A 21,123-nucleotide genomic window follows, 5' to 3' on the forward strand; every position below is an offset into this window, starting at 1 on the left:
TCTGATTCTTTAAGAGTGTCTCCCTTCTGACCCTATAAAGGGACAATATCTCTTCCTTTTTCTGCCGGCCATTCCTCTCTCTATGCACTAACAAATCTTTCTGGCTTTTTCCATCACCGTATCCACCTGTTTGGCCACTTTAATTGTCATATCTGTCAGATAGAGACTAAAAAAAATGTTATTTCAACTTCAATATGGGAAGCACCACAAAATGTGATTCAAAATACAATACAATAAAAGTGGAGCCACAGCTTTACAAAGTATAAGGTTTAACTGCCCTATGTTAGGTGCTCCTGTAGGCCGCCTTGACAGGTCTCCAACACAAAGTTTTCTGCCAAATGAAGTCTTAATAGTCATTGTCCCAGAGAAAGCCTAAAACCAAGAATTTAATTTCTACCTCTTACAAAGCATATAAACACCTCATTGCTTTTAGGAGCTCATGAAATCCTCAGCGTGGTCATGTTTTAGGTGGCAGGGAGATTTATGCTGCTATTTGTTGGTTTGGGATTTCTGCGATGTGCAATGTTTAAGGCTTACATTGGCAGCCGGCACTGGATTGGGAATCTTCCAAGTGCACGCAGAGTTGCAGGAAGACCCAGTATTACAGTTACCCTTATACTTTGCAAGACTTTGGCTTTATAACGTAAGATTTGGGCTTTTTTAGTTTTCTTTAAGTAGCATTTTGTGGAGTTTCCCATATTTCTGAGAGCTTGCAGCTTTTATGGCGTTAAATCACACAAGTGCATCTTTTCCCCCTCCACCGGTTTTGTGTTCATAGTAATGTCAGAAGACTAGCACACCGCTCTAAACTTGTCATTGTCAAACTTCTCATTGTCCCAAGACATCAGGAGATAAAGCGACTTGCCTGAGATCACAAGGATTGTTAGGGGGGGGGAGGGGAAGTAGGATACGAATCACTAGACTATGCCTCTGTTTTTAGGTTATATGGCTTTCAGGGCACTGGCAAAAATGCTGTTGGTATTGTACAGTATTTACAAGATAAACAAGCTTGTCCTGATGCTGACACTTACCATATAGCACATTACCGGCCTCCACCCCATCACTTCCCTTGCCATCTGCCTTTTTGTTTAGTAAATCTCTGGAAGTCCGTTGCCTTATGACTTTATAAATCAATCTGCGGTAGAAGAGGAAGATCTCAAGAGCTGCATTAAAATTGAAGCTGATCTGCCAGACATTACAGAGAAGTCACGGTGAAGCTCTTGATGTTGTAGAGCTTGTGGATAGAGAATAAAGCTCATGGTGACAGGAAGTGACCAGATGGCTTTTCAGATCTTGTGCTCTTCATCTCTATAGAGTTGGAAGTATATTATCCAGTGATCGGATCCAACTTCTGGCAATCCTGGTGTTCAGCTGCATGTGTTTCCCCTCTTACCTCTTAGTGACTAGATGTTTTAAGAGACCAGGGATTAGGGGAGTGCAAAGCCTGTAAAACTGGAGCAGAGTATAGTCTGTCTTATATTTGAATTGATTATATTTATGTTGTTTATACTAAAGTACAAGCTTTCAATTCTATTGTTTTTAACATGCAAATTTTTTTTCTGGAGGTAGTATATAAAATATGCATATGAACATACACTCTAAAAATTATATATATATATTTTAAATTGTGTTTTTTTGTTATTGGTTATTTTCCTATGGGCAGGAATCGCAGAACAGAGGAATTAAAGCATCCTTACTATCCAGATTGCTTAAAAAAATCAACTTGTCTGTTCCTTGGCTCTGTTGCTTCCTCTTGGCAGGTATCCTAAGTTGCCTTTATTTTTTTGACTTAGTATATTTTTATTTCCTCTATATTTGATTTTTTTGGGGGTGGGTAGGGAAGGAATAAAAGATGAGCTGCTCTATGATGACCATGCCACCTCCTTTTTAAAGCTGTTTCTCTGTATACGCTGTGATGTCACTTGTGCAGTGTTCATCCTTCTTCACGTGCATCGGCGCTTGGGCTGGTGGTGAGTTGGAAGAGTTTTCACCGGCCAGATTCCAAGATCTCCTCAGGAACGAGATATCAGATGATCAGAACAAAGAGGGCACAATGTTTGTGTATTATCAGCTGATTTCAAGTGATTTTCAAAGTATTGCTGCTTTCAGGGCTCTCCTGCTGCTCAGAATCTCTTCAGCTGGTTCTTGGTTTCTGGGCAGCTCTCTGTGCGTTTTACTTTTTTTTTTTTTCTCTCACTCGCCTGCCAACAGCAGGAGAAAGTCCTTCAAAATATGACAACGTATTTAAGTAGAATTCACCATCAGGTGACAATACACAGGAGAAATCGATGCCCGTTTCTCTTCCTAACGTTCTCATCTCTGGCAGCCCGAAAGATCTGCTTCTTGGATTTATCTCTCTTCTAGACGGAGGGTTTGAATAGCTCAGAAAACTATTAAATCATAATGGGAGTTGGCTGCTGAGTAAATAATGTATTAGCTATTGTAGCAAAATAATATTCTTGAGGAGAAACCAGTGGAAGGAAATTACTGCTAGAAATTGCGTGGTTCTTATTAAATTATCAAGGAATTACTTAAGGAGGCAGAGCCTCACTTCCCATGCACCCTTAGTACATGATAGCAAAAAGCTGCTCTGGTAGCCTGAAAGAGGACATGTCTATGTTTTTTCCCCCTAAAATATGTTGCTTGCAAAAGCTGCCAGATTGACAGAACTCAGGGAAACTGAAGTTTTCCACTTAGACAGAGAACAGGCAAGGCCTGAGCGGCAGATACATAGGTAGGCACAGTCTGAGCAGCAGGTGCCCGCAGGCACAGTCTGAGCAGCAGGTGCCCGCAGGTGCCCGGTACAGGCTGAGTAGCAGGTAGTGACACAACCTGAACAGTAAGGTTCCTCTGACTGTCCTGCCAGCATGCCTCAGTTTTATTCTGCAGGGACCATGCAAGACCAGTAACTACAAAACCTAAGCAGTTATATTTAAATGTAGGGTTCGTTTTTTCAGTTATCTAGCCCTATGTAGCCGGGATAACTTTGGGCAAGTAAGTTCAGTGGGACATTTATCCTGCTGAATATCTGGGACAACTTATCCATTTAATTTTAGCTGGATAACATGTCTGCTTGCTGGCTTACTGAATGCAGACTTCTTTAGCTGTGATAACTTCTAGTCTGCAGGCCCTTGTCCCTATTACCAAGCTATCTAAAAACACAAGGCTGAACATTTGAATAATTTAGTCAGATGAGAACAGATAGTAAAAACCAATCACATGCCCTCTTTGTGGATTCTCTTTGACTTGTTTGCCCCCTAAAATATGGGTCACATCCCCATAAGGGGAACACTGTGAGCATGACTGACTTTCAAGGCTGCTTTATTCAAATTCTGCATTTAAGACACAAGTCAGATTTTTGTATTGTGCCGCAAGGATGATTTGGTATTATGTACCATGCCTGTTTGCCCCCTGTTTTCTTGAGTGCTTTGTTCATCGTTTCTGAACTATTGGTACGAATCCTCCCTGGGCTGCATGTCACTTATTTGTCCCATCCTTTGAGCATAGATTATAGCAGAGTGGCAAGTCGGAATAATTGATGGTTTGGTGTTGCTGTGTGTTCTCACATCCTGTCATCGTTTTTTGGAAATGAAGACTAATGGTGCCCATTACCCCATCAGCATCCCTGGCAGAGCGGTAATTTAACCACCGCATACTGCCATCTGCGATTACCCAGAAATTCCCCAACTTAGGATCCTTAAAGCTACTGCTAATTAACATGACTGGGCATTAAGTAAGGGCAGTGGAAGCGGAGGGGTTAAGAGCAGAGCCGTGAGATGCAGTATTTCTTTATCCCACTCGTCACGCCTGTTTCAGCAGCAGTCCTGTTTATCTGGGTGTCCCTTTTATTCAGAACGTCCTTGCTCTTTTGAGAGCGCCTCAGATGGAGGAGTAGCCGCCTTCTTAGAACAGTGGGCTGAGAAGCAGGGAAGCAAGCATTCTAATCCCACTGCCGCTCCTTGCGACCTTTTGGGCAGTTTGCTTCATCCCCTATTGCCTCATGTACACACATAGGGCCGGATTTTAAAAGGGTTACACACACCGGGACTATTTTAAAAATGCCCGGCGATGCACATAAAGCCCTGGGACGCTTGTAAGTCCCGGGGCGTTACAAAAGGGGCAGGCGGGGGGCAGGGCCAGAGGCCTCTGACATAGCAGCCATTGCCGCTGTGTTGGACGATCGCGTGCCAGCAGGCTGCCGGCATGTGCAAAAGGTAAGACGAGTCGGGGAGGGTTAGAGTAGGGCTAGGAGGGGGAAAGGTTAGGGGAAGGGGTGGGAAGGTTAGGTTAAGGGGAAGGGAAGTTCCCTTCCAGGATGCTCCGATTTCGATTCCAATTTCGGAGCGGCCTGGAAGGCAGCGCGGCTCAGCGCATGCAAGGTGTACAATTTTGCACCCCGTTGCACTCGCCAACCCCAGATTTTATAACTTGCGCGCGCCTGCGCACACATGTTATAAAATCCGGCATACATGTGCGCATGCCGGGTAGCGTGCGCACATGTAGACCGCGTGCGCTTCTTTTAAAATCTACCCCATAGACTGTAAGCCTTCTAGGCACAAGGAAATGCCTCCTGTACCTGAATGTAATTGGCTTTGAGCTAAATGTAAATAACTAAACATCTGTTTTCCATCGGACACAAATCCTACTTAGCAATCCCCTCACCTTTTGAGAGACAGAACATGTTCTTTGAGACATATGGACGGACCAGGTTTTGCCATTATCTGAGGATTTCCTCTATAAAATGTTTGCAGTTCTGTGAGATACGCTTAGACGTGCGAGGGACGGAGTCTCTGGAAGATAATTGTGTGGTGGAAGATTTTCCATTTCTAAAAATTGTTTCAGAACATGAATTAGTAACAATGAATGGATGCCAGTGTGATATTAGGCAAGCTTGGCCAGTTTTAGAGTTATGGTTATCCATGGGAAGTTTGTGAAAAAGTACAGATATGTGTGTGTTTTTTTTAAATTAATTTCTAAAGAAGATGACGGATACACTCACATGATACTAAGATCTGCAACAGATCTGAAGGTGTAGATAGAATGAAAAGTGATTTAAGAAAACTTGGAGTGGTTGAAGATATGGCAGCTTGGATTCAGTGCCATGAAGTGCAGAGTCATGCATGGGGGATGCGGTAATCCAAAAGAGCTGTCTCTGATGAGCAGTGAAAAACTAATGCACACGGACTGGAAGAGGGACTTTGGGGTGAAAATGTCTGATGACCTGAAGATGGCGAAGCAATGTGACAAGATGATAGCTAAAGCCAGAAGAATGCTGGGCTGCATATAGAGAGAGGAAAAACCAGTAAGAAAAAAGAGGTGATAATGCCCTTGTACAGGTCCTTGGTGAGGCCTCACCTGGAGTACTGCATTCAATACTGGTGCCCGTATCTCAAAAAGGATAAAGATTGGATGGAGGCAGTCCAGAGAAGGGCTACCAAAATGATGTGAGGTCAGTATCAGAAAACCTATGAGGGAGAGGCTAAAGGATATAAATATGTATACCCTGGAGAAGAGGAGGTGCAGTGGTGATATGATACAGACCTTCAGATACCTGAAAGGTTCCTTCAATTTAATATCGCTAGGATATTAAGTTGGAGGGAGTACAGAAAAGCAGTATTAGGCCGAGCGTACCATACTGTATTGGCTTGATAGTGTGCTGTGCCCAAAAAGCTGTTTGCAGCGCATTTCAATAGATGAAAATATCCCAGATTATTCCCATGAGCATTCAGAAACAAATTCTTGACAACTATGTGTTCTGGGTTTGAGTTCAAGAAACATTCAGTTTGCTACTATCAATTTTAGTGGCAATCAAGGCACTTGAAGGAGAAACATCAAGGCTTAAATATTCCAGAGATATTCAGACAACTGATTGAAAATCTAATTGAGTTTTTGCCTTCTTCATCTCTGGGCACAAAGGAGGAAATAGTATTAGAAGAGATGTTTACTAATAGATTTGAGGTTTGCTCTCATTCAGTTCATCTGGCAGCAAACCTTTTGAATCCTCAACACAGACATTTGTTTGAAGATGAATTGTCCCCTGCTCTTGAGACCGTTATGGATGTAGCAGTGATGATTATATCGCCGAGTACTGCACAAAAGAAAAACTTTGGAGCAGCAGAGAATGTGTTTGTTCTCACCTAGCTAATGTCCAGGATTATTGTAAGGATCCTTGAGCATTTCACCAAGAGCAGCCTCATCTGAGCAGAACGGAAGGCTTTTAGCTCAGGCAAGACAGAAAAAGAGGAATGGATTAAGAAATGAATATGCTGCTAAGTTTCATTTCTGTGTCTCCGAATCGGTCAGAAGTATAATTAGTGAAGAACATGTGATAAGTTATCCTTGTCCATAGACGCACTGGCAACAGCATGGTGTAATGAAAGAGAAAGCGGGTCAGCTGGGTTAGGTTTACCTCAGTCTGGTTCGGAAATGGAATGGGTAATTGGCACCAGGGACTCTGCAGTCACAGATTGAGAAAATGGACCCCGGGATATTATACACTGTTCTGTGGCTGAACTAATTGAGCGTCCACAGTTTTCCATACTTTTGGGGGATTCCCTTAAATTTAAATAAGGTAAGAGAAATGTATGCTATTGTGTACCATTTTTACATTTTATAAGTATTCAAATAAAAATATTTTTTCCACAAAAAGCTTTACATTTGTTTCAGTCTAATATTTAAATCATACTTCCTCCCCTCTCCCAAGCAGATATTTCAGTTCAGTTACTTGGCTATTTGAAAAACTTTGAGTGCGGGAAGTGAATAAGGTGAGGGTTTGTTTTGGTTTTTTTAATTAAATATATGTTAAATAAATGCCAGATCAGATTCATTCATTTACGGCATCAGGAAAATTTGCATAATATTTTCTGAAAATAAAAATGTATGCATATTTTTAGGTAAATGTGAGAACAAATTTCAGGGGGAAAATTTCAGGTTCTAAATTTCCCAGAAAAAATCACACCTCTGAAAGATGTGATGATGTGATCAGAGTATTCCCTGGAAGATATGGTAGGTCAGATTGACAAACTGAAGAGAAGTAAATCACTTGGACCAGATGGTATACAACCCAGGGTTCTAAAAGAACTCAAAAATCAAATTTCAGAGCTATTACATTTAATTTGTAACCTATCATTAAAATCATCCATTGTACCTGAAGACTGGAATGTGGTCAGTGTTATCCTGATATTTAAAAAGGGATCCAGAGATGAACCGGGAAACTATAAACCGGTAAGCCTGACTTCAGTGCCGGGAAAAATTGTGGAAATTGTTCAAAAGAATAAAATCACAAAACATTTAGATAGACACGGTTTAAGGGAGACAGCCAGCATGGATTTACCAAAGGGACGTCTTGTTCACAAATCTCCTGCATTTTTTTTGAAGGAGTAAATAAACATGTGGACAAAGGTGAACCGGTCTTCACCGCCTCTTCCAGAAGGGAATCCTTCTCCCCATTGATCTTGAAACTCCCCCCCTTAGATCCTGATTCCTCTCCCCCTAGACCTTGAAATGTTATTATCGTTTAATATTATAATGCTTTCATTATTGTTTAACATTATACTGCTTTCGTGCTTATATATTGTTATGCCAGTTTCTTTCTCATCTCCCCGTTTTGATCTCGCCCTTGTTCTATGTAACTTTTGGTTTTCTGTTTTCCATTTGTTACCCTGTTCAATGTAAACCGGCATGATGTCCCTACGAATGTCGGTAAAGAAAAAACCTTAAATAAATAAATAAGGGCACTTCAGGCATTGACCACCCTCTCCATGAAGAAATATTTCCTGATGCTGGTTCTGAGTCGTCCTCCCTGGAGTTTCATTTCATGACCCCTAGTTCTATTGATTTCTTTCCAACGGAAAAAGGTTTGTTGATTGTGCATCATTAAAGTCTTTCAGGTATCTGAAGGTCTGTATCATATCTCACTGCCCCTCCTTTCTTCCAGAGTGTACATATTCAGATCTTTCAGCCTCTCCTCATAAGTCTTCCAATGCTGCCCCCTCACCCGTTTGGTTGCTCTTTGGACCGCCTCTATCCTGTCTTTATTCTTTTTGAGATAGGGGCACCAGTATTGAACTCAGTACTCCAGGTGAGGCCTCACCAAGGACCTGTACAAGGGCATTATCACCTCCTTTATTCCTCTCTCTGTGCAGTCCAGCATTCTTCTGGCTTTAGCTATCGCCTTGTCGCATTGCTGCATTCCCACCGCAACCCAGTGCCCTCCTGAAATATGTTCATACATGAACGTAAGGGATGGGGAAGGGCAGGGTGGCAAAAGGATCTTCACTATTTAGCATATTTGAAATTTTTGTTAGCAAAGAATTCCAAAATAGGAGAAAATACAGGGAAATCCTTGTGAATACAGAGTATAGGCTTGCTGGAAAGTGGCATGCGGCTACCAGCTCAGCCCTCGGGATTCCGTCTAGCAGCTGCTAACAACCGTAGCATGCAAGACTGTCCCTTCTCTTGAGTGGGCAGATGGGGCTGGCTATACATTATCTTTGGCTCTTACAGTGATCCGATCATTGGGACTTGCCTAAGCTTGACGTTTCTCCAGGAAGTCCTCTCTCCCTGATCTTGAAATCCTGGTGAAACAGCAGGAGCCCTCTGCGCTTTCTTGTTGTTTAATGAAACCTAAGATTAGCACAGTTTCTCTTCCCTGAATAACTGGCATTCCTCCTCCTGAGCATGCCTGTAGCTCTTAATGTAAAATAAATTGTGTAATTGTGTTTCTTGATTTTTTTTTTTTTTTTTTTAATTTTTTGTTGCAATTGTATTTGCACTTCTGAGCTGTGTACACACACACACACACACACACACACACACACACTGTAACTTTCGGAACCCTTTCCGCAGATAAAACGCTGTTTCTGTGCGGGTAGAAGGATGCGTGTATGGCCTGTCAGCGCACGTTTTTGCCCACAGTGGGGGGAGGGGCTTTCCTGGGTCCGGGGTAGGTGCAGGTTTTGGATCATCTTGCATACTCTTGAAATTTCCAAGCGGCAAGCCTGGCTTTTGCCACAAGTGCATACTGGAAAGTGTACAAGGTTTTCCTGGGGTCGTTTTCAAAGTGAAAGTATCAAGAAACCTTCATTTTGAAAATGTGTGCAAAGTTCACAGGTATAAAGCATGTGCAGACTTTGCGCTAAGGTGGACAGGTTTAAAATTACCCCCAAAATGTGTACCTCTCTTACAAAAGTGTCATCTCTCCACAGTTATTTTGGTTTTCTTTGATCTAATTTTGTTTTGGCAGCCTGATGGCTTATCTCCATTTTCTGATTTATTTTGGCCCTCCTGCTTCTTTGGGATTACAGCTCAGTGAAAAGCAGGACTACAGCTCCTGGCGCCTTCCTTTGTACTACTCAGGTGGTCCTTCACACTTTTTAACTCTCTTTAGGTCTAGCCCAGCCATTGTGGTGTCAGTCTTTCGCCAATGGCCTCGGACTATGACTCCCTCTTAACCTGCTATGACTGCAATGTACGTTTGATGGCCGGGTGCCTCCTCCAGCAGGCTGTGATGGCTGCTGCACAGCTCCATCGTTCAGAGCTATTGAGGACATCCTTTTCTCCACCTTCTGACCGTTGTATGACTACTTGGTAAATAGCGGTCACTGTGCAAATGATAGGAGATTCATCGACTGAACAAGAGGTAAGAAAAAGGAGAACAACACTAGGAGGAGATGTGGAGAGCGTGCCTCTGGCTATTGCTTGCTTCTATGTGTTGTCGTGCCTGGAGTTCTCTTCTACATTATAAAGCTGTTTATTCTGGCATCCTTTTACTGCATAGAGGGAAAAAAATGAAAAGGTTTACAAAGGTGCATCCTGAATGGGCAGTGTGCTTCAGAAAGTAGAGCTTTGAATCTGGTCTGCTATTCGTGCTTCACCCCAGCATAGACCTCTCTCTGCCTTTGAAACCTTGTACAACTTTTCACTAGCTTACTCCAGTGGGATTTTACCTTCCATGCTGCAAAGACTATTTGTTCACTTAGCAGATGGTATTGTGCAGCAAAGCTGAAAATCTTCCAGCTACTCTCTTTAGAAAAGTGTTATGTTTGAGATACAAGGAAAACGCTGTGCTTCGCTGAGATTTAATGTATGGGGTTTTTTTTGGGCCCTCTGTAAGCAAGGTACAGGCTCACAGTATTTATTAAGTGCAAGACCTTGGGGGAATCCTCAGAACACTCCATGTCCAGGTCCAGCAGCTAGTGTTAGACCGTCAGCCACAGTGAGACCATATAAAACGAAATTACTGGAGCTGGAATTTCAGATATGAGCTCCCTGCCTTGAGGAGTGAGAAGGGGAATTCTGTGTGGTGCATGAAGAGATCCATCTTGCCTTTGTGATTCTCCCCTGCTCACCGAGCCTACAGTCTACCGACGACCAAGCCCGATAGCCATTCACCACCATGCAGGAGACTCTGGTTCCATTTTTGTATGAGATTTCTGTTGCTAGGGCCAGAGGACTCCCAGTCCATCACCCAGTGGCGATATGTAGTGGCCAGTGGGGTACATGTCCACCGGGGGAGCCACAGTTTGTGGCATCTGGCAGAGGATTGTAGCTGCAATGACTGGGCTAGGCGAGCAGGGAGAGGGGGTTAAAGATAGAGACCCTCTGCCTTCGCTAATTGAGAATGACCAGGAGAGGCCAGGCGCAATTGAGTTGAAAACCCAGAGGGGCAGGAGGGCCAGAAAGAAAGAAAGAAAACTTTAAGGCAATGATTTTCCGTTGGAATGCGCAGTGTGTTCTTAGTGCAGAATCTCATTTCCTACAAGCGTGGCGTTGCCTTTGACTGTGAGCCCAGGATTTGCCAAATCTGCGATTTGAAAATGTCAGCGTGTCGTTAAAAATAAAACCTCTTTCTTGTTGGATGATTTTCCAGAGTTCTATACTCGTGGCAGTTTGTTTTTTATGTTTTGAAAAATAAAAATAATAACAAGCAAACATCTCTCAGCCTAAACAGTCTTGATGTTATAATTAGTCCTAATGAGGACTGTTTTTATTTATCAGCTATGCTTGTGTGGCTTATGTTGGTCACGTGCTGCCCCGGCTGCCTTGACTAGGCTTTGTCTGCCTGTACAGTCCTGCTTCCATTGTCTGTGGCCTGGGAAGAGAGCGGCACAGCAGTGAGAGGTGGTCTGTGGATGCACAGACTGACTTGCCTCAGTGTGGCTGTGAGATCTACCGTTTTAAAGGGATATTTCATTGTCACATATCTCCTTTTCATAAGCAGTGCAGTTTTGGCAGCCTTTTAATCACAAAAAGTAACATATTTACATCACCAAGCAAGACCTTCAGCTGTATATCACAGTTCGATAACAAGTTTTCATTCCTTCTTTTCAACAGTAAGTCCTCAAGAAAAGGTGACTTGCGAGCCATGTAAATGTTTTTCCCTAATATGAAAACTGGAAAGGGACACCAATAAACAAAATAAGATCACTAACGAAACCAGATTGAGAGAGAGGGAGAATTTATCACTCCATGCTCACGACTCGATGGAGAAGATCTGTTGTAAATTTACCCCTCAATAGTAGAAGCAGCCTGAGTAAATTGGAGTCAGAGATTTCGGCACATCAGAGCGTGGCTTCTGAAGCGTCACAAGGTGGATGGCTGATCTGATTATTAAAATGCATGTGACTGCTGATCAGATATGATCTTACATTGTACTGTTTAACAGTTTTCTCATCATAGATTGTTCTAAGGTGGAACAAGATGTTTATATAAAATAGAAGAACCCAGGCACCAATAAAGGCTTTCTTACTTGGCCCAGTATCATCTCTGGTGCATTGCCTTAGGTCTCAGCTGATCTTTGGCTTCTCCTACATTGTTCCATATCTAAGGCTCCTCTGTGCTTGTCCCATTTGTTTTTAATCCTGCGAATATATTTATCTCCATTAATTCTCCTGGGTTTGAATAATGCAGTGGTAAAATATAAGTTTATTAATGTTCTTTTTTTTATCTATACTGTTTGTTTCTATTTTTTTATATTCATCATATCCTGTACAGACTTACACTTGGTTAATAAACTACAGAAGTTATGTTTTAATACTGAGAAATGTGGGCAGTGGCTAAAGATTCAGTAAAACGTGTTTCCATACAAAGCAGCCTGTTGGCTTGCAGCATTTTGAGGCCTGTGCACTAAAAGTTAGCATGTGATGCCCTAAGAGCTTAGGCTAAGCCAGGGTCAGACAATGTTAACAGGTGAGTTCTGAAATGAGTGCAGACCTGCATGCAAATGATGGAACATATGCAAAGTAGGATTTAGTGGGTGCACAGTAACTAGCCCTCTAGTTGCTGTGTGCCAGCTAAAGCCTGAAGATTAATAAGGCCCCTATGCTAACTGGCCCAAAGTGAAAGATTGAGTGAGAACAGGGAAGTCCCGTGCGTCCAGACCCTGGAGTCTGAATCCTTCCTCCCATCCAGATCAAAAGCTGTCGGACTCCTCTGCCATAAATCCTTATCGTTCCTGAGGGTCCCGATCTCCACCCTTTTGCTGATCCTGCTGAATGACGCTGCCAGTGGTAACAGTGAGGGACTGCTAGTTGGCAGTGTCAGCCGGAGGGCTTTCAGGTCTCTCCTGCTGCTGAAGATCCCTCAGGAAATAGTAAGGATTATTGCAGAGGGGTCATTGGGCTGCTTTTGTTTATGGGAGGGGTGGTAGGGATTTTGGGGAGGTTCTTAGTCTTGCTTTTTTGGAGGGAGGGGTCTGACACAGCATGGGTAGGGGCAGTTGTGCTGGGGGGAATGAAAGTTCCTATGCTAACCAGCCATTTCTCTTTGGGCTGGCTGGTGGGGGACGTTTTGCGATTCAGCATGTGCACGCTAACCTTTTTATGTATTAGCATGCATCTTAATTGCATAAACATGCTGTCGGGCCAGTTTTTTATGGGCACTTGCAAAAATGCAGTGCACTGCTCAGTAAGTTACATCCTAGCTTGCACAGGAAATGATTTGCGCACTCACAGAAAAATATCCAGAACAAATTTGGTTTGGGTTTTAGTGCATAGGACCCTTTATGTGTTTTGCTAAAATAAAGCAAGCATCTTCCTTAGAGCATTAAGGAAGAGAGAAATTTCTGGAGAGATTTTTTAATTATTGAGAAGAAAGGAGAGGGGAAGTTGTACATTTTATGTACTTCTCTCACTTTCTCTGATTCCAAATAACGTGTCCAGCGTGTCCAAATGCAATTTACCTGTGTGCGCACCTGTCTGAACCCATACAAGTATCAGTCTGTGTTATTACAAATACCTAGAGTACCCGCCAGGCTCCTCTCTCCGCACCCTCCCCAATCAAAAGTGGCTCCGGCAACCCCTCCAGAAAGAAGAGAAGTGGTTGCAGGAGGACTATGACGACGTCTGTATTTTATGTTTAGTAATGTTTGGGTTTTTTTTTTTGGTTGGTTTCAGGAAAAAACTGCCAGTTCTCTTGTAAGGCTCAAAGCTAACAAGGAGAGCCCATCATTGGTGCACCAGCCAAAGGCAAGGTAAGTCCCGTTTCCTACTGTACAGTAATGCAATGCAACAGCACAGTAATGCAACGTCAGAGCGGAAGATCGGGGAAAGGGGAACCTTCTCTTTCTCCGAGGACAAAGCCGGATGATAACCCTCATCATGGGTGACATCATCGGATGGAGCACAGCACGGAACTTTGATCTCAAAGATTCTAGAACTCTCTTGCCCTACTGAGCATGTGCAGCTGAAGCCATCACCCTGCCCCCTGGCAGAATCCCTCGGTCTCTTCTTTTCCACGGAGCCGTGTACTCACGCTATTCAGCTTTGCATACTTCTCACAGTTCTTGTAAGTGATTTTTTTCTAGAACTGCAGCTGGTTTTTTTTTTTCCTGTAGTTTTATTTCTTCTCTTTTCCTCTTCTTTCCCCTGTGCAGCCTGGCAGAGTCTGTTACTTTAAAAAAACAAAACAAAAAACAGTTTTGCAGTTTTGTATCTGTGTCCTCTCCTTGCTCTGTCTGTTTTTTTTCCCCCGGTGCTGACAGGACTGACTTCTGCAGTCCATTGGTGATCCGTGTAGGCCGCTGAGCCTGGGGACTCGCCTGAGTTTTACCCAGGCTGGAGTTCCATGTCGTTTCACCGATCGATCGGCATCAATGGATTCGGATGGTGAATAGATTGAGGGCCATCCTCCCCATATTCCAAGGAACTGTTTTTCACAGGTGGGAGCTCTGGATGAGCCTCCCTTCCTGCTTGCCAGTCTTGGCAGTGCAGTCTCCTTGGGAGAAGAGGATGAGCGGAACCTGGACTAGCAGCTTGCTGCCACAACTCGGTACCATGCCCAGTAACGGGTTGCCTGTGCACATCTGTGACCAGTGCATTGTTCGTCCGACACATCGATGTCAGAACTGCTTTGGGGACCGGGATAGCAATGGAGCACCATGGTTACCCTTTATGCTATCAAGGTGCCGGGACGCCCTCGATGTCATTGAAGTGCGTGACTGCTCTCGATGCTGTAAGGGCTCGATGCAACAGAGTCATTGATTCCTTGGCCTTCGAGGTGGTGGAGCACACCAGCCTCTAGCGTCAGGGACCTGGTCTGCCATCGAGCACCATGGTCAACCTTGACGCCGTTGAGATGCAGGGACACCCTTGATGTCATTGAGGTGCGTGACTGCCCACGATGCCATAGAGGCCTTCTGTGCCATCCGCATCGGTGGATGTGGAGCCTCACTGCACCAGCTTGGGCATTGAGGTGGTGAAGTAGCAGCGCAAATTGACATCCTCGATGCCATTGGTGCTTTGAGGCCACACTGTCCTCAATACCGCAGCACCCTCGGTACTGCAGCGCCCTCAATGCTGAGGTACCCTCGATGCCAAGGTGCCCTTGGGGCCATGGTGCCCTCTATGCCACAGTGCCCATGGTACCATCGATGCTGCTGTGCCCTCGATGCCCATGGTACTCTCGACACCTGCGGTGCCATCTATGCCCTTGATCTCATCGAGGTGTGTGCATGGCCACTCTCGAAGCTGTCGAGGTTGAAGTGATGGCACACCATCGATGCTGTCGAGGTGTGTACCCTTGATGCCATCGTCGCTGCCCACTAGGTCATCGTGGTGCATGGCCTCAATGCCAATGCGATGCGGTGCTGCCCTGATACCATTGATGCCCTCAAGGCCATCAAGGTGCGTGGCCACTGTGGAGGCCCTTGAGCCACGAATGCCTCTCGTTACCGCCTCTACTACGTAGAGCACCACCGACCAGGCACTGGGTTCACCATTGAGGCCATTGACTGCCGGGGCTTTTGGAGGCCCCTGCATGACCCTGTAGCCCTCGGATGGCAGGGGGTTTTGGCCTTGAATGGATTGAGAACAGGAGTCGCCATCTGCTCAAGACACATTGGTATACTGGGGCATCCAAATGCAGTGGTCATGCCCTCGAGGCTCCTTGGTGGTGTCCTCTATGAGGCACTGAGGAGCTCTGTGCTGTGACTTCACAGCCTATGGTTATTGGATCATGGCTGCCGATGATCTTGGCATTGAAGGCCCCACTGGGATGCGTATACCATAGGTGTTAATGGGCACTAGAGAGGCTCTCATCAGCCTTAGTGTTTGTGAGGTCAAAGAGCTCGCAGCATCGACGCCCTCGGGCAAATAAGTGAGCTAAGATGAACAGTTGATGGCGCTGGCAGTTATTGGTTTCTTTGGGCCACCGGGCGGTCAGTGTCTGTGGGTGCCTATGGTACTATATGCCGTCGAACTGATTATATTTTGGTCAAGCGCCGTCGAAACCCTGGGTGCAGAGTCATTGGGGGGCCCTCATTGTGGCTTTGCATTGATGAGCGTGAAAATTCTTGGGCTCTACGGGCACTGTCACCACTCTGCACTAGTGGCGGTGGTCGGAGGCCACAGGACATGACCGCAGAATCCCATGGGCACCTTCGGTCACCAGGGATTTAGCTGCTGTTATTCCCTGAAGGATTTGAAGCTGAGCCATTCCCAACACAATTTTGAGGGCCCACCTCTCGAAGGAAGGGGCGATGCCATAGACTGCCACCCTCCACCATACCTTACCCAGAGCACCAGCGGTTCTGGGGACGCCATCGTCATGCTGTACTTCTTCACTCTGCTGTGAGTTACTGTGACGTTGGTGAGCAGCATGTGCGGTCGGAAAAGGCTAAGCAGCTACTCCGAGTGCCCCGGGCAATGGCAAGCGGCATTCTCCCTTTCTGTACAGTTCTCTGCAATGCCAGGGTTCTGCTATCATCCCGTCTTGGTCTCAACCTCCTCGTAAGTTTTGCACCGCACAGTGCTGAGGAGCACCGGTGGGGGAGGCATCAACACCCTCTGTGCTTTGTCATGGGACAGCTTGTAGCCACTGACTCTGGCACGTGGTACTCTGTCCTTGCTGTGGTGTGGGATTCTACCCACAGGCATGGTGCATGGGATTATTAGTGTGCTGCCATCCACAGGGTGGGATACCACTGCATGAGTACCACTCAGAGTGCTTTTTCAGCAGGGAGCTTGTTCCTCCGGTTGCCCTTGGCTGCCTGGGTGGCTCTGTGTGTGTGCTTTTCCCTCCAGGCGGACACAACAAGTTGTGTTCCACAGCCCCAGGATTGACCTAGGACTGCATTCCTGGTCAGACCCTGAGGGAAGTAGATATTGGGAGAGTGGTTTGGGTATCCTCTTTTTTTTCCTCAACAGAGAAATGTGTCTTTCAACCTCTCCCGTGTCCAAAACCCCTTTTTCGTGGGGAAACCCCTGAGGCTCCATCCCTGGCAAGTTTTTCTCTGAATCGGTCTGTCTCCTTGGAGGCCAGGGCTGGGGAACGGCAGCGGCGGTCGTTGGACTGTTTTCACTGGGGCCCCTCTGTGGATTACGGTGGTGACCTCCCCCATCCGAGGTTGGCTGCCTGTGTGTGGGGGTGGGGTTGGTCACTTTGGCATTTCAGCGATCAGTGTTTGTGCCTCATCTCTCCTCTGGGGAGTTGAAAGGTCTTTCGGGATCGGAAGGCCCCAATCCCATTGGTCCCTCTCCCCTCCGGAAGAGGAGATTTGACTGGGTTCCAGGACAAACCTTATGGGTTCCCCTCTGGTCATCCTACTGTGCATCCCTTCGAGGGGTGTCCCTTGTTTCTCTGTTCCCGGAGAAGGGATGGCACTGCTCTGCCTGGTGCCAGCCCCGAGAACCAGTCGAGGGTAGCGCAGCAGGTCTATTCACAAGGGAGCTGTCCAGTATTGCTCCCCGGTGACCCTCCAGGGTTTCAGGAGTCATTTTGATACCTGCTGGACTCTGGGGGCATCTTTTCTTAGGGACCGCTATCACCAGTCATTCTTGACTGCGGGACCCTCCTCTGTGAGGAGAGTTGTAGTCCATCAAATAGGTGAGTATGCCTTTCACCCTTTCGCCATGTCCATGGCTGAGCGGGTTGGGGGCCGAGTGACCCCGCAACAGAGGAGCTGCTCTTTGCTTGTGGTAGCGTGCAAGCTGTCCTTCCCCATTTTGGGATCGCCCTGTCTGCAGACAGAGGAGTCCTGGGCCATGCAGTGATTGTCCATTGCAGGACTGCGTGCTTTCTTGGGGGGAAATATATGCACTCATGGCTGGGGTAATGCCACCTCAGCCGGGTGCTTGGCAATCTGTTCCAAGATCACCCTGGGCCTGCCCTGGTGCCCTTCAGGTTTCTAGGCCGGTGGCAAAATCCTGTTGTACCGGGGTTTGCGCATGCAACCTCCTGACTTCCCGTCTCCTAGTGGAGTTTTCGGGATTTCTCCCCTTGGGTGTTCGCTCTCAGTTTCCGCTGTTCCAAGCGAGCTGAGGGCTCTGTCTCGGTGGGTAACTCCCTGCTGGATTCGGCAGTGAGTTGTTGCTTGAAGTTGATAGACAACCTGGTGACTTGTTTTCGCCCCGGCAGTCCACAGGTCTGCCTTCATGTGTTCTTCGCTCCTTCCGACGTTTGGTGGTTGTCGGGAGGAGGAGAGGACAAGCTAAGGCACTCATGGTATATCTTCTGTATACCTCCCGGGAAGGATACACCACGTTTTTCGCCATGCCCTGGCCAACACTGCCTTTAGCTTTTCTCATTTCTCTAGGTTGCCCAAAGGGCCTTCCTACTCCCCTGTGCTATCCTGTGACAGGATAGATGAACCTGTTCTTGACAGATATTCTTGGGTGAGCTTCAGGCCTATCTCATCTCCCTGCTTGGGAGTTTTGGGCTACAGGTCTGTTTCAGGGATTGCCTCTCCTCCCTGGAAAACCTTGTGCTGCCCCGCGCAGTGTCTGTCCCAAGCCCTGCTATGGCTTGCTACTTGTTCTCCAAGTGTTGCTTGGGGTTTTTCTGCCCTTTATACCTACCAGCCATACCTGGACGTTCTTCTGCAGAGACATGCGGTCCTTCGGATGTCAGTGGACTGCAGTTTTTTCTGGTGGGCTCTCAAAGAGTCTTTCTCTTGTCTAGATCTCTGGGTACTTCCTATATCCAGGAAGTTCTTATACCTACTATTGTCAGGGTTTACTTTTCAGGAACCCTGCTTGTACTGTTTTCCGTGATGCGGAGTTTGCTTCTGCTTGCACTCGCATCACTCCTCTGCCTTAGGCACCCCTGCTGTGCATGAGGGTTTGTGTTTCAGTCTTTCTATGGCTTTTCGTTGTAGAACCCAGCTCTTCTCCAGTTTGTACCCCTGGTGGGTCGACTGCCTCTCAGGCAAAGGAGGGAGTGAGTGCTTCAGCATGGTGTGGTTTCCCGCTTTGTCCTGCTTGGACAGCCTATAGCTAGGGATTCACCCATGTGTGAGGACTACCATCTTGCTTGTCCTAGGAGAAAGCAGAGTTGCTTACCTGTAACAGGTGTTCTCCTAGGACAGCAGGGTGTTAGTCCTCACAAAATCCTCCCACCTCCCCTGGGAGTTGGTTTCTCCATGTATTAGCTATGTCATGGACTGAGGGACTCTGCCTAGGGGGCAGGGTGATGACTACAGCTGCACATGCTCAGTGAGCATGTTTCAGAGTTCTAGAATCTTTGAGATCAAAGTTCCATGCTGGGTTCTATCCGATGATGTCACCCATGTATGAGGACTAACATCCTGCTGTCCTAGAACACCTGTTACAGGTCAGCACTCTGCTTTCTCTTTAGGTAAACATCCTAGTGAATTGTCACACAAGGGTGGGGAAAAGAAGTATGCATTTTAATTAGAATTTATTTCAGGATAGCATGGTCACTCAAAAGAAATAAGGTGATATAAATTGAAATGCTGCAATATTCTGAAGTTTCATCAATGTCTGTAGCTCTTCAGAAGATGATCAATTATTATACAGATCATAGCGTATAAAACTTATTTCGCTTAACTGCATAGAAGGGAGACAGAGAATACTGTGTATTGTAAAATTTAGTTTAAATCAATAAAGACATTAGGTGGAGCCTATATCAGTAGTTCAAGAAGGTTGCATCTTTAGGCAGTTCATAGCCTGACATCATCATGAAAAGAAAGCATGAGCAGGCATGCTGTGTCTTCCAGATGTGTTGTGAACAGCTGTGGATTTGCTTATCTTTGTCATAAACTTGCTCAGCGTCCGTCTCCTTCAACTTTATTAACATTTGTTAATCACTTATGCCAAAGCACTAAGCGATGTACAAAAATGACATAAATAATAAAAAGGAAAAAAAATATCCATTTAAGACATAACAGATAACTAACAATTAGACCAAACCATGCATATAAACATTTTGTGGTAGCCCATTAAATACTCTCCCTGTTAGCTTCCAGATGAACAATGATTGCTAAAACTTCCTGTACATTTACATTTATTAAAATGTATTAGTTGCTTAATACAGTCAAGGCCTAAGCGACGTACAAAATAAAACAACCAAGCAATATTACTTAAATTTCTTAAATTAATGTGCTTTGACGTTATAAAACAGAATAGCACTTATCAGATGAAGGAAAGCTTGATTGTAGTCAACATATCGCTCAACGAGCTGCCCGACACGGCTCGTGTTTCGTCAACTGCTTCCTCAGGGGCTCTCGATATGTAGAAATGTTTAATTCTCACGATATTTTTCTTCAATTCTGCTTGTAACAACCCATACAGCGTTTCCTCTGTTTACTACAAGGAAACGCTGTGTGGGTTGTTACAAGCAGAATTGAAGAAAAATATCGTGAGAATTAAAAATTTCTACATATCGAGAGCCCCTGAGGAAGCAGTTGACGAAACACGAGCCGTGTCGGGCAGCCCGTTGAGCGATATGTTGACTACAATCCAGCTTTCCTTCATCTGATAAATGCTATTCTGTTTTATAACGTCAAAGCACATTAATTTAAGAAATTTAAGTAATATTGCTTGTTTTGAAAAAAAATTCATAAACTAAGGTTGGACCAATGATTATAAAGATTGAGGGCAAAAATGATATGCTATATAAATCTCATTGTGGAAGTCACCACTAGAGAATGGAGTACGGATTTTTGTACTCTCATTGATATTATATGAGGTCCTTACCTTGACAAAAAAATATACAAAATACAGGTTTAATTTAAAAAGAAATTTAAAAAGTGATTTGGAATAATTTTCAGCGTTCTAGTGTTGTGTTGTTGGATATTACTTGTTACGGGTTACAACACATTAGCAGTTATTTTGTTGTATATGTTAAGGATTCGATAGTGAGCCATGCGGTCCATCAGCACCGGATTAATATGGCCCCTGTGATGCTCAACCACACGGCTAAATTCTGTAAAAAAAACCAAAAAAAAACCCCACCCCAAAAACAAACAAACTATAATACCCTTAATGAAGATATGGCAAGCCCAATGTCAATGGCACTGTAATAATCTATTACTGATAATATTCACACCTATATTACAAGTTGAAAGTCAGCGTGGCCTAATGTGTTTCAGACCGTAAAGTACACGCAGTTGAAAGAGGCCAGCTCTAATCACAGATGTAATACAGAATGCAAGTCACTCTCTCCCTTCTGGATTGTCTTCTCCCCTTGCCTGTAGCCCAAGTAGTAGTGTCTCTCTGGCAGCTCCCCTGCTTCAGGGTGGCAGTAGCTCTCATGCAGTTTGCTCTTCTCCTCCACACTGGCTTTGCCTGCACCTCCCACGTGCTTCAGGAGATGCTAGCATGGCAACTCTGGCCCAGTTGGATTAGCTGCTGCTTGCAACTGGAACTTGAGAGGACTGAACGCTGC

The 21,123-nt window shown here is 45.2% G+C and overlaps 1 protein-coding gene across 4 annotated transcripts in view; it reads left to right on the forward strand.

Annotated features, from left to right (window-relative positions):
• The window catches only part of C10H1orf21 (chromosome 10 C1orf21 homolog), a 248,229-nt gene that overhangs the window by 207,999 nt on the left and 19,107 nt on the right, over positions 1-21,123 (forward strand). For all 4 annotated transcript variants that reach the window (XM_029617990.1, XM_029617991.1, XM_029617989.1 and 1 more), the window contains one exon: positions 13,395-13,471. In XM_029617990.1, coding sequence (XP_029473850.1) covers positions 13,395-13,471 — 77 coding nt within the window. The remainder of the gene's footprint in view (positions 1-13,394; positions 13,472-21,123) is intronic.

Source organism: Rhinatrema bivittatum, chromosome 10, assembly GCF_901001135.1.
Source record: "Rhinatrema bivittatum chromosome 10, aRhiBiv1.1, whole genome shotgun sequence".
In the NCBI taxonomy this organism is placed as follows: Eukaryota; Metazoa; Chordata; class Amphibia; order Gymnophiona; family Rhinatrematidae; genus Rhinatrema; species Rhinatrema bivittatum.